We start from the raw sequence: 14,331 nt of genomic DNA on the forward strand, positions 1-14,331 counted from the left end.
TACTGTTTTAACTGAAATCATATGATGTATTGTGTTTCACTGTCTTGTAAACCGCCCTGTGCCCTTCAGGGGTAGGGCGGTCTATTAAATTGAATAAATAATAATAATAATAATATTTACTGACATTATCATTCCACAATCTGGCTGAACTGCTTCAGGAGCAGCAGTGGCGTGTGAGGTTAAGAGCAGATGTACTCTAATCTGGCAGAACTGGGTTTGATTCCCCGCTCTGCTGCTTGAGCTGTGGAGGCTTATCTGGGGAATTCAAATTAGCCTGTGCACTCCCACGCACGCCAGCTGGGTGACCTTGGGCTAGTCACAATTCTTGGGCGCTCTCTCAGCCCCACCCACCTCACAGGGTGTTTGTTGTGAGGGGGGAAGGGCAAGGAGATTGTAAGCCCCTTTGAGTCTCCTTGCAGGAGAGAAAGGGGGGATATAAATCCAACTCTTCTTCTTCTTCAGGGCTGGAGCGCTGACTGCCACAGCACTTTGGCTTTCTCAAATGGGACAGACTACAGAAGTGCAAAATCATCTTTGCTCTAAGAAATTGAGTGTGCGAAGGAAGAAGCTACCCTACCTGTGTTGTGTGTGCCAAGTACTGCCAAGTTGTAGCAGACTTATGGCAAGAGACCCAGGTGCTTCTTAGTGGTCTCCTTTCCAAGTACTAGCTAGGACCGACCAACCGTGCTTGGCTTCTGAGATCTGAGGAGATCAGGCTAGCCTGGATCAACCAGGTCAGGGCACCCAACCTATACGTTAACTCTCCCCAAATCAGCTTTGATTTTATGTTTGAAATGTGAGCTTTCCACCAAAAGCAAACAAAGCAGCTTGATTTTCAACAGCAACCCACTCCCCACCCCCTCTTCCTTTTGGTAATACCCAAGGCCTGATTTGTAGTAACACTGTCCAGCAGTTTCAACCAGGCTGTTTTATTTTTCTTCACAAATCCACAATATAGATCTGCTTCTTTAATCCAGCGTTTCTCGTATTTCTGAACAACCCCTTTGTACCAGTTTGCATCCCAGGCTCTGCTGAATTTGTTCTGCGATGAAGTTGTGCCCATTTGTTGGGTGACCTTGTGCCAGTCACACACCCTCAGCCCAGCCTACCCCACAGAGTTGATGCGAAGATAACACAAAGGAGAGGAAGACGCTTCAAGTCCCCCCCTTGGGGAGCAAGGCGGGCTAAAAGTGAAGTAAAAACAAACGGTTGTTAAAGTGCAAACACACGGCCTCGAAGTGCAAAATTATAGACAAGAGTGCAAAAATAAGCTTTTTTAAAAAAATACTCTTTTGAGCACATTCTGTGCTGCTGAAAAATCCATCGAACCAGCAACCAAAAATGGCTCATGTCTCCTTACAGCATCCTGTGGGCAGTAATAATGCACATTAGAAAAAAGTCGCATTTGAGTGCAAATCAATGCAGGTAATGAATAACCTTCAAGGTTTTTTGGGGTTTAGAAAACCCTTTTCCCAATAACTTTTGGACAGATTTACTCCAAAGGGTTTCTTTGGTGCTTCAAGGAAGGAAGAAGTGCCAAAGGCAGGTAAGGCTGGCCAGCTGAGCAGGGGCCTGACGGCATCAGATGAAGTGGATCCAGCTCTCCTCACATTCTCTGGGCACCTTCAGGGGATGACCCCTACAGGTGAGGCTGTAGTTCTTGCCTCCGTTATTATCCCAATACTCCTGGCCGTTGACTCGGTACCGGACTGCAAACTCCACCACCGAGCTAACCCAAAGGAGGAAAGGAGGTACCGGAAGGAAAAAGGTGAAGGCATCTACTTGACCCTGCCCATCTTTCCCAGGGGCACTGCTGTGCCACCGGGCGCTCACTTCATGCTGACTTCTCCAGTGGTTAAAGGTGTAGCGCACGGCTACCTGCTTCTCAAAGGCAACGTTCACCACCCTTACAGTTCCATTCAGGCCCAAATCCGAACTGCTGACTCGCTCCAGGCACACCCGCTGCTGCTGGAGGCGGCTGGGGAAATCCTCCAAGTCGGCGGGCTGCTGGAAGTCGGGCACCAGGCACTGCATGGTAAATTCCAGCTCCAGCCTGCTGCAGCACAGATCGGAATTGATGGACAGGCGGGACAGCACGTGCAGGGGAATCGAGGGATCCTCCCCAGCTTGGAAGACCTTCACTTCGGCCAGCTCCAAGCCTAGAGCATCCGCAAACCTTACCCGGTTCCTGCGGGTGCTGCACCCCGGGACCCGGCACTGGGCCGCTGCGGTCCTCCTCCTCTCTGGAGAACTGGGCAAAGACCTGGCCCGGCGACGTATGATAGGCCTCAGTTGCGGGTCACAGCTTGTAACCGTGTTACTCTGGGGAGGTCTCCGTCGCATCTCCTCGTCGGCCGAAACTTCCAGAAGACCCGAACTGTTGCTGCTCCGTAGCGGCTGGCACCGCCTCCACTCGGCACCCCGCACGGCTTCGTCCCCCAGCATGTGCTGATAGAGATCCGAGAGGTAGCTGAGGCTCCTCCGGGGAGGCCGCGGCACCACCGGCTCTCGAGGACTAGCAGCTTGAGCGTTCATTGCCGCTCCTGATGAGCCCTGTCGGGACACAGAGGACCTGGAAGAAAGAGAGGCACTGATGGGCGTCTTCTACAAGATCTGAAGCTTTTGCAACACTCACCCACAATGTGTACATATGGCAGTCACTACCCCTAGCCTCAGGGCAGGAAAGCGTGCTTGTGAGTAGAGGCCACAGGTGGTCCGTCACACGCTGCGGGACCCCGAACAGCTGTACTGGGTGAGGGAGGTCTCCAGGCTATCGTAGAGGCTGCAGGGGGATTCCAGGCTGTCGCTGGGGAGACTGGAGGCCTGGGTGCTGGAGGCGGACTGGAGGCTGTCCCGCTGGACGCTGGAGGTCTCCAGGGTGTCGTTGAGGCTGAACAAGGGCCGCAGGACCCCCCGGCAGAGGGGCACGGGGTCCAGGCTGTCGCCGGGGTCGAGGCTGAAGGATGTCAAGCTCTCCCGACGATCCAGGCTGTCGCTGGTGAGGCTGAAGGGGTCCAGAAGGCTGCCCAGGCTGGGGGGCGCCGGGGGGCTGCAAGGCAGGCTGGAGGGCGACTCGAGGCTGTCGCGGGACAAGCTGGAGGTAGGCTGGAGGTCGCCCGGCTGGAGACTGGGGGCTTGGAGGCTGTCGGCTGGAATGGGGTCGGTGGAAGACTGCTGGAGGCTAGAGGGGGAGTCGGCGCCCGGAGACTCGGGACCCCACATCCAGCTGCCCCGGGACTCTCCCGCGCGCCCCTGGCGTGGAGGGGCCCGGCTGCCAGTCTGGGCTCCCCCCGTCCCCTTGCACCGAACCGCAGGCGCGCGGCTCTCGGCAAGCCCCCTCGCCGGGGGCGAAGTTGCAGGTCGCCCCGTCCCGCTCCCGAACTTGCAGGTCCTTCCCCTCCGGTGAACTGGCTGACTCCGAAAGCCTCCCCAGCCGAGCCCCGCTTGCAAACGGGAGAGACGTGGGCGCAAACCCCCACCGCCACGTCCCGGCTGGCGGCCAATCCCTCCTCCCTTGTCCCCGGCGCTAAGGGAGGCGGCCGTGCGTGGCAGCACGAACTGCGCCTGCTCACAAGCAGCGGCTGAAGCCGGCGCTTGCCCTTCCTTGTGCCCTTGATGCCTGCACAAAGGCGGGGTGCGGGGAGCGACGCGTGGGATCTGAAAATCGCAAAGCGGCTGAAGAAATAGTGGGTGGGGAAGAAGAGTTACCCAGGCCTTTTATCTCCTCCGCTCCATTTGGCTCTCCCTCCCTCCCTGTATGTGTGTCTGCGCGCGCGTATATATACAAGTGCGGTCAAGTCGTTTAGTGACCCTAGGAACCTGCTCCAAAAAGTCCCATCCTTAACAGCCTTGCTCAGGTCTTGCAAATTGGCTTCCTTGACTGTGCCAATCCATCTCATGTTGCGTCTTCCTCTTCTCCTGCAGCCTTCAACCTTTAGTGTGTGTGTGTGTGCGTGCGCGCAGGGCGCATTTTACCCAGGCACAGTTTCCCCTCGCTATGGCTCTGGTCTCCTGTGATGTCATGTACCTCTTGTCTTCTCTCTGGTGTTGTGTCTGCTCAAACAAAGAAACAGTTAACTTTATAACTTCAGATGTACATGCTTACTAACATGTAAGCAATGGCTATCTGACTGACCAATAATAGATAAGGTCATAAACAGTGACTTCCGCAGCTTGTTTACATACAAACAGTTAACGCTTTTATAATTCAGTTGTGACAGACACTTTCAAAATCCCAACAACTTTTCCTAGCGTCGTTGTCTTTTCTAATGATTCTTGTCTTCTCATAAAATGATCCAACTAGAATAGCCTCAATTTAGTCATTTTTGCTTGCAGGGACCATCTAGGCTTGATTTAATCTAAAACCCACATCCATCCATCCTCACGTCTGTCTGTCTGTCTCTGTTTTCACGTTCCATAGTATCCATGACACTTTCCTCCAACACCACATTATGCTTGTTTTGCTAAATGCAGGCAGCTGACAACATGGGCTCCAGGTCCCCTCAGTTTCTGCCTCAATAAGAAGGAGTTTGGATTTATACCCCACCTTTCTGTCCTGTAAGGAGACTCAAGGTGGCTTACAAACTCCTTCCCTTCCTCTCCTCACAACAGATACCTGGGGTAAGTGAGGCTGAGAGAGCTCTGAATGAACTGTGACTAGCCCAAGGTCACCCAGCAGGCTTCTTGTATAGGAGTGGGGAATTGAACCTGGTTCACCTGATAAGACTCCACTGCTCATGTGGAAGAAAGGGGAGTCAAACCCGGTTCTCCAGATTAGAGGCCACCTGCTCTTAGCCACTATACCATGCTGGCTCTTACATGCATCTGTGAATTACTATCTTTTTTATAATTCAACACACTAGCACCACTGGCTTGTGAGCAGCTAGCCATTCCGCCTATTGCAACCAACAGACTTAGACCTCCCACCTCCCCTTTTAGTGAATCTCTGCCCTGACCTGGATAGCCTAAGGCCCCTTCCACACATGCAGAATAATGCACTTTCAATCCACTTTCAATGTACTTTGCAGCTGGATTTTACTGTGTGAAGTAGCAAAATCCACTTGCAAACAATTGTGAAAGTGGATTGAAAGTGCATCATTCTGCATGCGTAGAAGGAGCCTAAGCTAGCATAATCTTGTCTGGGGGTTGTAACACAGAGGCAGGCAATAGCAAACCACCTCCCGCCATCTATTTATTACCTTGATAATTTTATTTCCTGGCATTTTATGAAACAAATACAAAGTATTATAGAGAGAAATTTAGACGCACAGGAGTCAGCCATGAAGTATTAGAACATTTTTCGTAATCCATTATTGGGATATGAATTTCATTGAATGAGATCTAGTTTTACAATATATTTATATGAAGAATCAGTGAGTGTAGATGTTTCTTTCTAGACACTGGTGCATTCTGGCTGACTAGAACAAGACCTTTGTGGCTTCCTGTTGAGTGGATTACACACACACATACACACACACACGTATACATACATACATACATACATACATACATACATACATACATACATACATACACATCTGCAGTGGATGCCTGAAAGTTTGCATATAGCCTGACCACTTGCAGTGGCCACATAAGCTTTTTGTGGCCATTCCAAGAAATAGATTCTATAAGTGTCACAGCCTATGGCTGGCTGAGGTCACCTCTGCCCTCCCACCACTCTAGACATTAAGCAACCAATGGGAAGAAAAGGCCAGGCTACTTCAATACAGATGCCCTCACTAATTGATTATGCCAGTGGTGGCGAACTTATGGCACGGGTGCCAGAGGTGGCACTCAGAGCTCTCTCTGTGGGCATGCGCAAACAGTATGCCCCACACACACATCTAGGCTGGCCTGGGCCACTGGGCTCAATTATTAGCATTAAACCTAAGACCTAGTTTTGGGAAAGCAGTGTAGGTAACCCTGTTAAGCACTGTTAAACCCCACTGATTTTCATGCGAAGAACTACAGCACGATCCTTTACCTGGGAGTCAGCTGGGTTGCTGGCAATGGGGCTTGCTTCTGAGTAAACCCACCTACGGTCATGATCCACCCGTTGGAAGAGTTGCATGGTTGCTTCAAAGGAAAGCCACCAACTACCACCACGCTTACTCCCGAATAACGCACGCCTCGGAGCCAACCATTTTTTCTAAACTAAAACCTAAGTATTCAGGTTAAATTGCCATGTTGGCACTTTGCGATAAATAAGTGGGTTTTGAGTTGCAATTTGGGCACTCGGTCTCGAAAAGGTTCGCCATCACTGGATTATATGCTATCTTCATGGGATTCACTCCACATTGTAAAAGTGACCACTGCTGACCCGACCAGCAACGTGCAAATCAAGCTAGCTAATTGCACCCTTTACACTTGTTAACAGGCAAATGGTTCTTTCTCCCAGCCTGGACATTCCACTGGTATATATACTCCACTTGCTTTGCTACCATCAGATCCTCTGAAGATGTCAGCTACAGATGCAAGTGAAACGTCAGGAGAAAATAGAATAGAATAGAATAGAATAGAATAGAATAGAATAGAATAGAATAGAATAGAATAGAATCTTTATTGGCCAAGTGTGATTGGACACACATGGGGCCCTTCCGCATTGTCGTGCTCGACCTGAGGTCGACTAAGTCGACCGCGAGTCCTCGCGCAGGCGTGGCGTCCGGACTAAGTGTCTATTTCGACTCACCTCCCTCGTCGTTGATTTTCGACCCTGCTGGGAAGTCGAGTCGACCCGGCCGACTCAGATTTAGCATCGAGCCGAGGCGGTGAATCACGGAATCTCCAGCGACTTCGGCCAGCGGTATCCAATAGCCAATCAGCGTATTGGTAATGTTAAGCATGCGTAAAGCCCGAAGGAGACTTCGTGGCGGTAACACGGACATCTTGCCAGAGCGAGGGGAATTAAGTGGCGGCTGGCGAGGAAAGCAACATCGGCGATGCGTGAAATGAGCTGACAGCTTTGGACATCGCGAATCGGGTGAGTCACGGAGCGCGCGCTTTAATTGTAGAAAAAATTGTTTTCCGCGAAGCAGCGGGCAGAAATTGCAACATTTATCCCACTGTTGGCCAATCAAACCGTTCCCTCCTGTCGCCTACTCTCCCTCGCTTTGTAGCAAAGCTTGCTCCTGTGGTTGTGAATTGTTGGTAGTGCTAGGTGTCAGTGGTGTTTTGAAGATATTGTGGCTAAGAGTGTTTTTGTGGATTTTTTGTGGGTTTAAGCGTCTATTTTGTGATGGATTCTGGTGATGCATCCTCTATCTGGCAGCTCCGCCGACTACAGAGAGGTCCAGCGAGAGGGATTCTGGCGGAGGGAGGAGGAGGCGGCTGGACTTGATCGGTATTTGGGGAGAAATGGAGATCCATAAGATCAAAACTGCCAAGCGCAACCTTTCTCTTTTGAAAAGGTTGCTGGGATCCACAGAAGAGGGCATCACAGGAGTCCTTTGGAGTGCCACCAATAAGTTCAAGGCACTCAAAGAGATTACCACAAGAAGGTGGTGCAGCACAGTGCCATCTCAGGCAGCAGCCGAAAACATGTGCCTTTTCACGAGACTGGACATGTTGTTGGAGCAGCAGTGCTACCATCAGGCCGAGGTGGATAATCGCGGGTGTTAGCTGTGTCCACGCCCAGTGAACACAGGGCATCAATCTCACCACCATCAGAGAGGGAGACATCCGGCCTTGTACCAGCCCTGTTGCAGGGTCTCAGGTAAAATTTTCAATTACCGGGGAGAGGGAACAGGGGCTAATGCTCTGAGAATTTGACACATGCTGGAATGTTTTATCACCGCTGGAAAACTTAATACTGTGTAGAGTTTGACATTTGACTTTACATTTTGCAGTTCTTCCAGGAACTTCCTGTGACCTCTGCAGCGATGAGGAACATGCGGTCCAGAGGCAGACAGTCTGGCGAGGGTGAGTGCTTGCACCTGTGGAACGCCTTCTGTACAAACTCTAATCAAACCCTCGAATTTCAATGTACTGAGTGTATGCTTATGTGTGTGTGTGTGATGCATGTGTGCATGTTGCAACCTCTGCGAGCTTGGATGACACACTCACACAGGAGGACATAATAGAGACAAAACTGTACTCAATGTAGTCACTCCAGATGGTACCCTGTCACTTAAAATGCTGGTTTTGTAGGACCGGCAGGCTTCATGTGCAGGAACAGTGAAACCACAAAACCAGCATTTTAAAGCTAGGGTACCATCTTGAGACTGCCCTGATGGTACCGGCCAAGGATTTCGCGGAAGTTTTGGTTCCGGGGGGTGCAAGGCTATGGACCCTCAAAGGTGCAGCCCTTAGCAAGGAGATGTGGGATAAGAATTTTGCCCCTTTGAGGGTCCTGGCCTTGCACCCTGAACAAACTAAAACAACTGAAATATCGCTGAGCAATCAGATGACACCCTGAGAATCTTAATTGCTGATACCTCCAAAAATCGCTATGCAGGAACATTCTAGAAATTTGCCCAGAATCTCTATTTCTGCATTGAGTTGTCTGCATTACTGTCAATGGGTGGTTGCATAACAAAGATTCTGCTTCCCTCCCCATTCTTTACCAAATCCTGATCCACTGAATGACATATGCTGCTTGAAGAGTGAGAATCTGTGTGTCTAGAGGGCGGTGATGGCCGAGACCTTTTTTGAGACCGAGGTGCCCAAATTGCAGCCCAAAACCCCACTTATTTATGCGCCAAAGTGCCAACCTGGCAGATTTAACCTGAATGCTGGGAGTTTCAGTTTAGAAAAAGCGGTTGGCTCCCTCTTCCTCCACCCACCTGCTTGAGCAGGAGGCCCAGGCTGCTCTGGCCTCCAGCGATCCGTGCGCGGCTCTGGCCCCTCAGGCATCTCTGCCTCCTCTGCACCACCGCCTCGGGCAGCAAGCCACCCTGAGAGCACAGGCACCAGGCCTGGCAGATCCTCCTGCTCACGCGGTCGCGTGCCGCACGTCATGCTCAAACTGCCCCAGGCCAGCCTAGATATGTGTGTGTGTGTGGGGGGGGGGGGTGATTTCCGCCCAAATAATGAACTCTGTGTGCGTGTACCCACAGAAAGGGCTCAGTGCCACCTCTCCGTGCCATGGGATTCCTATCACTGGTCTAGGGTGAGGTCTTCCAAGTACGAGGTACACCAGAATGGATAAGGAGTTTCAGTCTGGCATGTTATGAAACTACTTCTTCAACCATACTCCCCATTTCATTCCCAAAACAGCGACATTGGCTCAAATCCCAGGAGTGTGCCTTCATGTTTTCTGTGGTGACCCCCCCTGCAGGTTCCCAGCCTGCGCTGTTTCCTGAGACCCGTGGAGAGCGCCAGGGCAACACTGCACCTTGGGAGGCGGAGGAGTTCCATGGTATCTCTCTCCCTCTCAGAAATCCGGGCAGCGGATGCCTGAAAACCCAGTGAGAGATGAGGCAGGAGAATCACGAAAGAATTCAGAACTCTGAACAGGCATATAGAAGCGATGGCGGGGGGGATTGCAGCCGCAGGCGAGTATTGCCTCTCCTGTGACTGCTTGAGACGCGTTCCTGCGGTCACGACACATCCAGCCACAACAGTCATCCGTGCGCCACAGCACTGATGCTGTTCCTGCCGCAGATCACGGGAGGAGGAATTGCAGGCCATGCTGGCTGAAGTTCCCTCCAGTTCCTTGTGAACTGGAGGAGCCGAACAGGTGGTAGGAAACGGAGAAAAACACATTTTGATTTGTAATTTTTATGTGTCCATCCTGAATTTAATTTACTAAGAAGTTGTGGATCCACCACCCATCTGGATTTATTTACTAAAAGTTGTGGATCCACCACCATCTGAATTTGTTACTAAAGAAGTTGTGGATCCACCACCATCCTGAATTTGTTACTAAAAGTTGTGGATCCCACCACCATCTGAATTGTTACTAAGAAGTTGTGGATCCCACCACTGGTACAGGTCCATCTGATCTTGCTAACAGTTCAAAGTGTTCAATAAAGTTATGTTTCAAACTTTGAAAGGTGTTGTTCCTTCCTCTCTCCTATGGTGGCACTTGCCTGCAACCCAGTAAACAAACAGGTAACACCTTAATGTTTGGTAAAACTGCACAGGCCTACAGTGTGAAACATACCTTATAGTTCAAGCCCAGAGCCCAGTCTCACCAGCTCCGTCCCATGTCACAGGTTGGGACATACAACATGGATTTAACAGAAGATCTGAATTGTGCCTAATAGGGCCAAACACCACTGAAAGTGATGCTGTTTGGGGGTGGGGGAAAATCCACCCCAAAACGGCATCACAATCAACTATTTTCATACTGTGGACACCAGATTCTTCTTATGTAAAGTTCAGAGGCAGCTGGCAGAGCTGTAGCCCACAGGGCACAACCTGAGTTGGATGCCCTCCCACACCCCCCACCCCCGGGTGGCCACTACAAGACCAAATTGTTTTTGCACCAGGGGACATTTGAATTTGCCTGCAGAGCGCAGTTTGTAGGCTAGCGGCACCAAACTTTCAGGAGTATCCTGGGTGACTGTCCTTATGCTACTCCCCAAGTTTGAGGTGAGGATTGGTTCAAGGGTCCTAAGTGCTTCGGGCACCCTGAACCAAGCTGCACCAAACCTGGAATATGTTAATAGGAGAGTCTCTGATGAGAACATGAAAGTTTTGAGACTATTACATTCAGAAATGTGCCCCCCTCCAGCCTGCTGTGGGCGCCAGTTGTCTTCCTACTCAGGCTGCATTGGCAAGGTGGAAGCCTCCTTGAGTTTCCTAAATGGAGTACACCTGTGATAAAGGACAAATTGAGATGTAGGTGAGAAGAGTTTAAGAAGTAGTCATGCTTTATTACAATAAAGCCACCCACAGCCCACTGATACATTTAACAACCCTTCCCCTGAAATAACAACAGCAACTATAAACAGAACTATAACAACAACAGCAGAACTATAACAACAACAGCGACAGAACTATAACAACTATAACAACAGCAGCGAGCGCTCACTGGGATGACTTGAGCTCCCTGGAGCAGACTCCGCGATGACCACGGCTGAAGAGGGCTGGTGGGCGGGTTCCTGCTGGTGGTGTCCTCCCTCTTCGCTGAGTGACGATGCAGAGGTCCTGGGCTCTCCTTCAGCCACCGCGGGTTACGTTGTAACTAGGGTGGCCAGGGCCCTCCAGTTCGTACCCTGAAAACCGAAGTAGCGACACCTTTCGTCCTTCAGCCTACTCAGGCCTGTCCATTCTGGTTACTTTGTAATGCGAAGAAACACATTGCCAAGCGTCACTGGCATTGTCAGAAGTACAGCCAGTAATACAAGAACAAATAAAAGCATTTTCTGATAAGGGATATGAATGGGTAGAGGCGAGAAGGACATCTACTGCCGTTCAGTGATGTCAAGATAAAAATCTGCCTGAGCGACACAGAGAAGGATCAGGAGTGACCAATAAGTTGTGCAATCTCATCATTCAATCAGGGCTAGAGCATGTGGTGGGCTAAGATTCACATGCTTGGATCTGAATTTCCTTGAATCTGAGAGAGAGAGTGTAGCAATTGGTGGGCCAAGTTAAAAGGACCATGCAGCTACATGGGCACAATCTTTTTTCAGTTGCTAAAGGCAGGAAAACCTGTTTCTGATAAATGCCTTAGTTGTGTGAACTAAAACAGCTCAGGTGTGCCCCAGTGCAAAAAAAACTTACGTAGGGACATTATTACAGTCCACTTGAGAAGGTTTACTCCCTTTCTCCTCGCTTGACAGAGTGGGTGCTGGTGCCTAGGAAACAGGAAAGGATCAAAATTGGTAGGTGAGAGGGACGGAATTGTGTTTGGCCACAAGACCTTAGCAAACCTGCAGTGTCTCTCTTCTGTGCAGGGACGTAGATGGATTTCATGGGGGGGGATCAGGGGTGGTGCAACACCCCCCACACCCTAGGGCATGGACAAGCCTCCCCAAGTCCAGCCCTGGCCTAGCACTCATGATACCAGCTCTCCGAAGAGGCCAGGGATGAAGATTGACCCCCAAACAGCATCACTGTCAATGTGACATAGTGGTTAAGAGCAGGTGCACTCTAATTTGGAGAACCAGGTTTGATTCCCATAACTGCCCGCCCGAGCTATGGAGGCTTATCTGGTGAACTAGATTAGCCTGTCGCTCCCCACCCTGCATAGCCGGGTGACCTTGGGCTAATCCACGAAAAGCTCTTTGGAGCTTTCACCCACCCAGGGTGTTTGATGTGAGGAGCAAGGGCAAGGAGATTGTCAGCCCCTTTAGGGTCTCCTGAGAGGAGAAAGGGGAGATATAAATCAAACTCTTCTTCTTCTTCTAAACAGAGGACCTCAGATTCTCCCTTTAAAATCCATGCCGAAGGGGTGGATTTAAAGAATCTAAGGGAAATTTCAGAGTGCCTGCTGTCAGGGGTGCAATGGTTAAGCTAGCAGCACCAAACTTTCCAGAGGTATCTGTAGAGTATCTCTAATGATACCTCCCAGGTTTGAGTGAAGTTGGTTCAGAGTCCCAAAGTTATGGACCCTCGGCTGTATGCCCGTTAAGTATTGGATCACATTGGAAACAATTAGGATGGGGCCACCCTCTTTAGGGAGTCCATAACTTTGGACCCCATGAACCAAACCACACCAAACCTGGGAGGTATCATTGAGGAGATACTCATACAGATACCCTGAAAGTTTGGTGCTGCCTAGCCCAAACAATGCACGCCTGCAGTGCAGAAGCCGGAAAAGCACTGAAAAGTTTTAAAACCCACAAACTGGCGGGCGTCGGGGATGAATGGGGGGGGGGTGTAATGTATGTAAATGTGCAGATATTCCTCACCTTCTTCAGGGCTGCTGTGGCCGCTGCGCTGCCACTTTTCCTGCTGCGGCTTGCGATGCGTGGCCATGCGGCCGACTCTGTTGCGCTCCGCTCCCTCTTCCTCCGTGCCACCGGCGGGGATCCTCGATTGATTCGCAGAGCCTGCGGGGATGAAACGCAATTACATGCAGTCAATGAAACGTTCCCCCTTTTTATTACTGAAATAAGGAGCAGAAGTAATGAATGGGAAAGAATGAAAATGCTCCACTTCCTGGCCGTCGGTCCATGAAGTCCTTGGAAGCCCAGCGGCGCCTGCAGAGCTGAAGCGGGAAGTGATGGCCGGGCCAAGAACTCTCCTTTAGCCGCGCCCCACACCTGCAAGCGCAGAAGAAAGCCTTCTTTATGCCTTCCACTTGGTGCGCGCGGTGGTCTGTCCGCACATAGCCTGCCCTCTCTCTAGTGCCGCGTCGCCACGGTATCGTGCACATTGGGCAGGAAAAGGCTGCCATTAGTAGAGGAGCATAGCCTCTGCTTTGGATGAGTGGCAAACATTATGGCCAGCTCTTGGACCTGCGCCACTTAATATCTCCTCCTTCTTCAGCCATCCTGAAAATGAAGGGGAAACGGAAGAAGGGGGCTTTGGTCAGTTAACTTCTCGAACCTCCATTGGCCCATTTGAACCCCAAAGCGGGGAAAGCGTCCACGCGCCGCGGGGCTCCGTGAACCGCGTCGAATGCGTGCACGCCAATTGTGGGGTCGAAGACATTTTAAATGTTGACTAGAGTCTCCGATGCTCTACCTTGGATGAGGCATAAAGGCTGATTTTCACGCATGGGGAACAACTGTGCATTTCTTTCTACGTAGTTCAGATTCTCTTGCGATCCACTCAATGTGGACACATTGGCACAGGGACACATAACAGTTTGCCGTACTGTTGCAAGTGCAACACAAGTACATATGTAAGTGCACCCCCCCCCCAAAAAAAACCCCAATATATTTAAATGGAAAGAAAGGTATGAATTGACGTGGATCCTAATACGTAAATGGTACAGAACTCCAATACAACTAGCTACCACTTCTTCCTACTTCCATTCTTTTCATGAATTCTTCATCCTCTACCATACTTCTAGCCTACATCCCTGCAGTGTTGCATTGATCCTTAAAAGGATCCATCCTGCGTTGCGACGAAGGGGAGGGGGCAATTTTAAAGGGGACCAATAGCAAAGCAGCAAAATTGCCCAAACTAAGCTCAGCCCCTAACTGTTTCCACCCGTTATTGCTGCCATGGAGGAGGTGAGACATGGAGTGTTCTGGCAGGAGGAGGAGATCAATGTCCTCCTCCAGACAATTAGGACCCGGTACAGCTCCTGTTGATAAGGCAGCGCGGTTGCCTAGCAGGCAACTATGCCAGGCAATTGCAAAGAACCCTGGAGGCAGCGGGCTACAGGCGGACCCAAAACAGGTCTGCACGAAGTGGAAGTCCCTGAAGGGACTTTTCCTGTCGTGCAGGCGGGAAAAGAATCCCTCTCCAGTCCAGCTGGCCGGAGAACTT

General features: G+C 50.7%; 1 protein-coding gene across 1 annotated transcript; it reads right to left on the reverse strand.

Annotated features, from left to right (window-relative positions):
• Nucleotides 1–913: 913 nt before the first annotated feature.
• Nucleotides 914–2,552, reverse strand: PPP1R3D (protein phosphatase 1 regulatory subunit 3D). The gene has a single exon (XM_048495990.1). The coding sequence runs from the start codon at nucleotides 2,533–2,535 to the stop codon at nucleotides 1,582–1,584; it is 954 nt and encodes a 317-aa protein (XP_048351947.1). The 5' UTR covers nucleotides 2,536–2,552; the 3' UTR covers nucleotides 914–1,581.
• Nucleotides 2,553–14,331: the final 11,779 nt, after the last annotated feature.

Source organism: Sphaerodactylus townsendi, linkage group LG05, assembly GCF_021028975.2.
Source record: "Sphaerodactylus townsendi isolate TG3544 linkage group LG05, MPM_Stown_v2.3, whole genome shotgun sequence".
In the NCBI taxonomy this organism is placed as follows: Eukaryota; Metazoa; Chordata; class Lepidosauria; order Squamata; family Sphaerodactylidae; genus Sphaerodactylus; species Sphaerodactylus townsendi.

What these genes read in the sequence shown, in the direction of transcription:
- PPP1R3D (XM_048495990.1), bottom strand. Translation starts at nt 2,535, where the DNA reads ATGAACGCTCAAGCTGCTAGTCCTCGAGAGCCGGTGGTGCCGCGGCCT.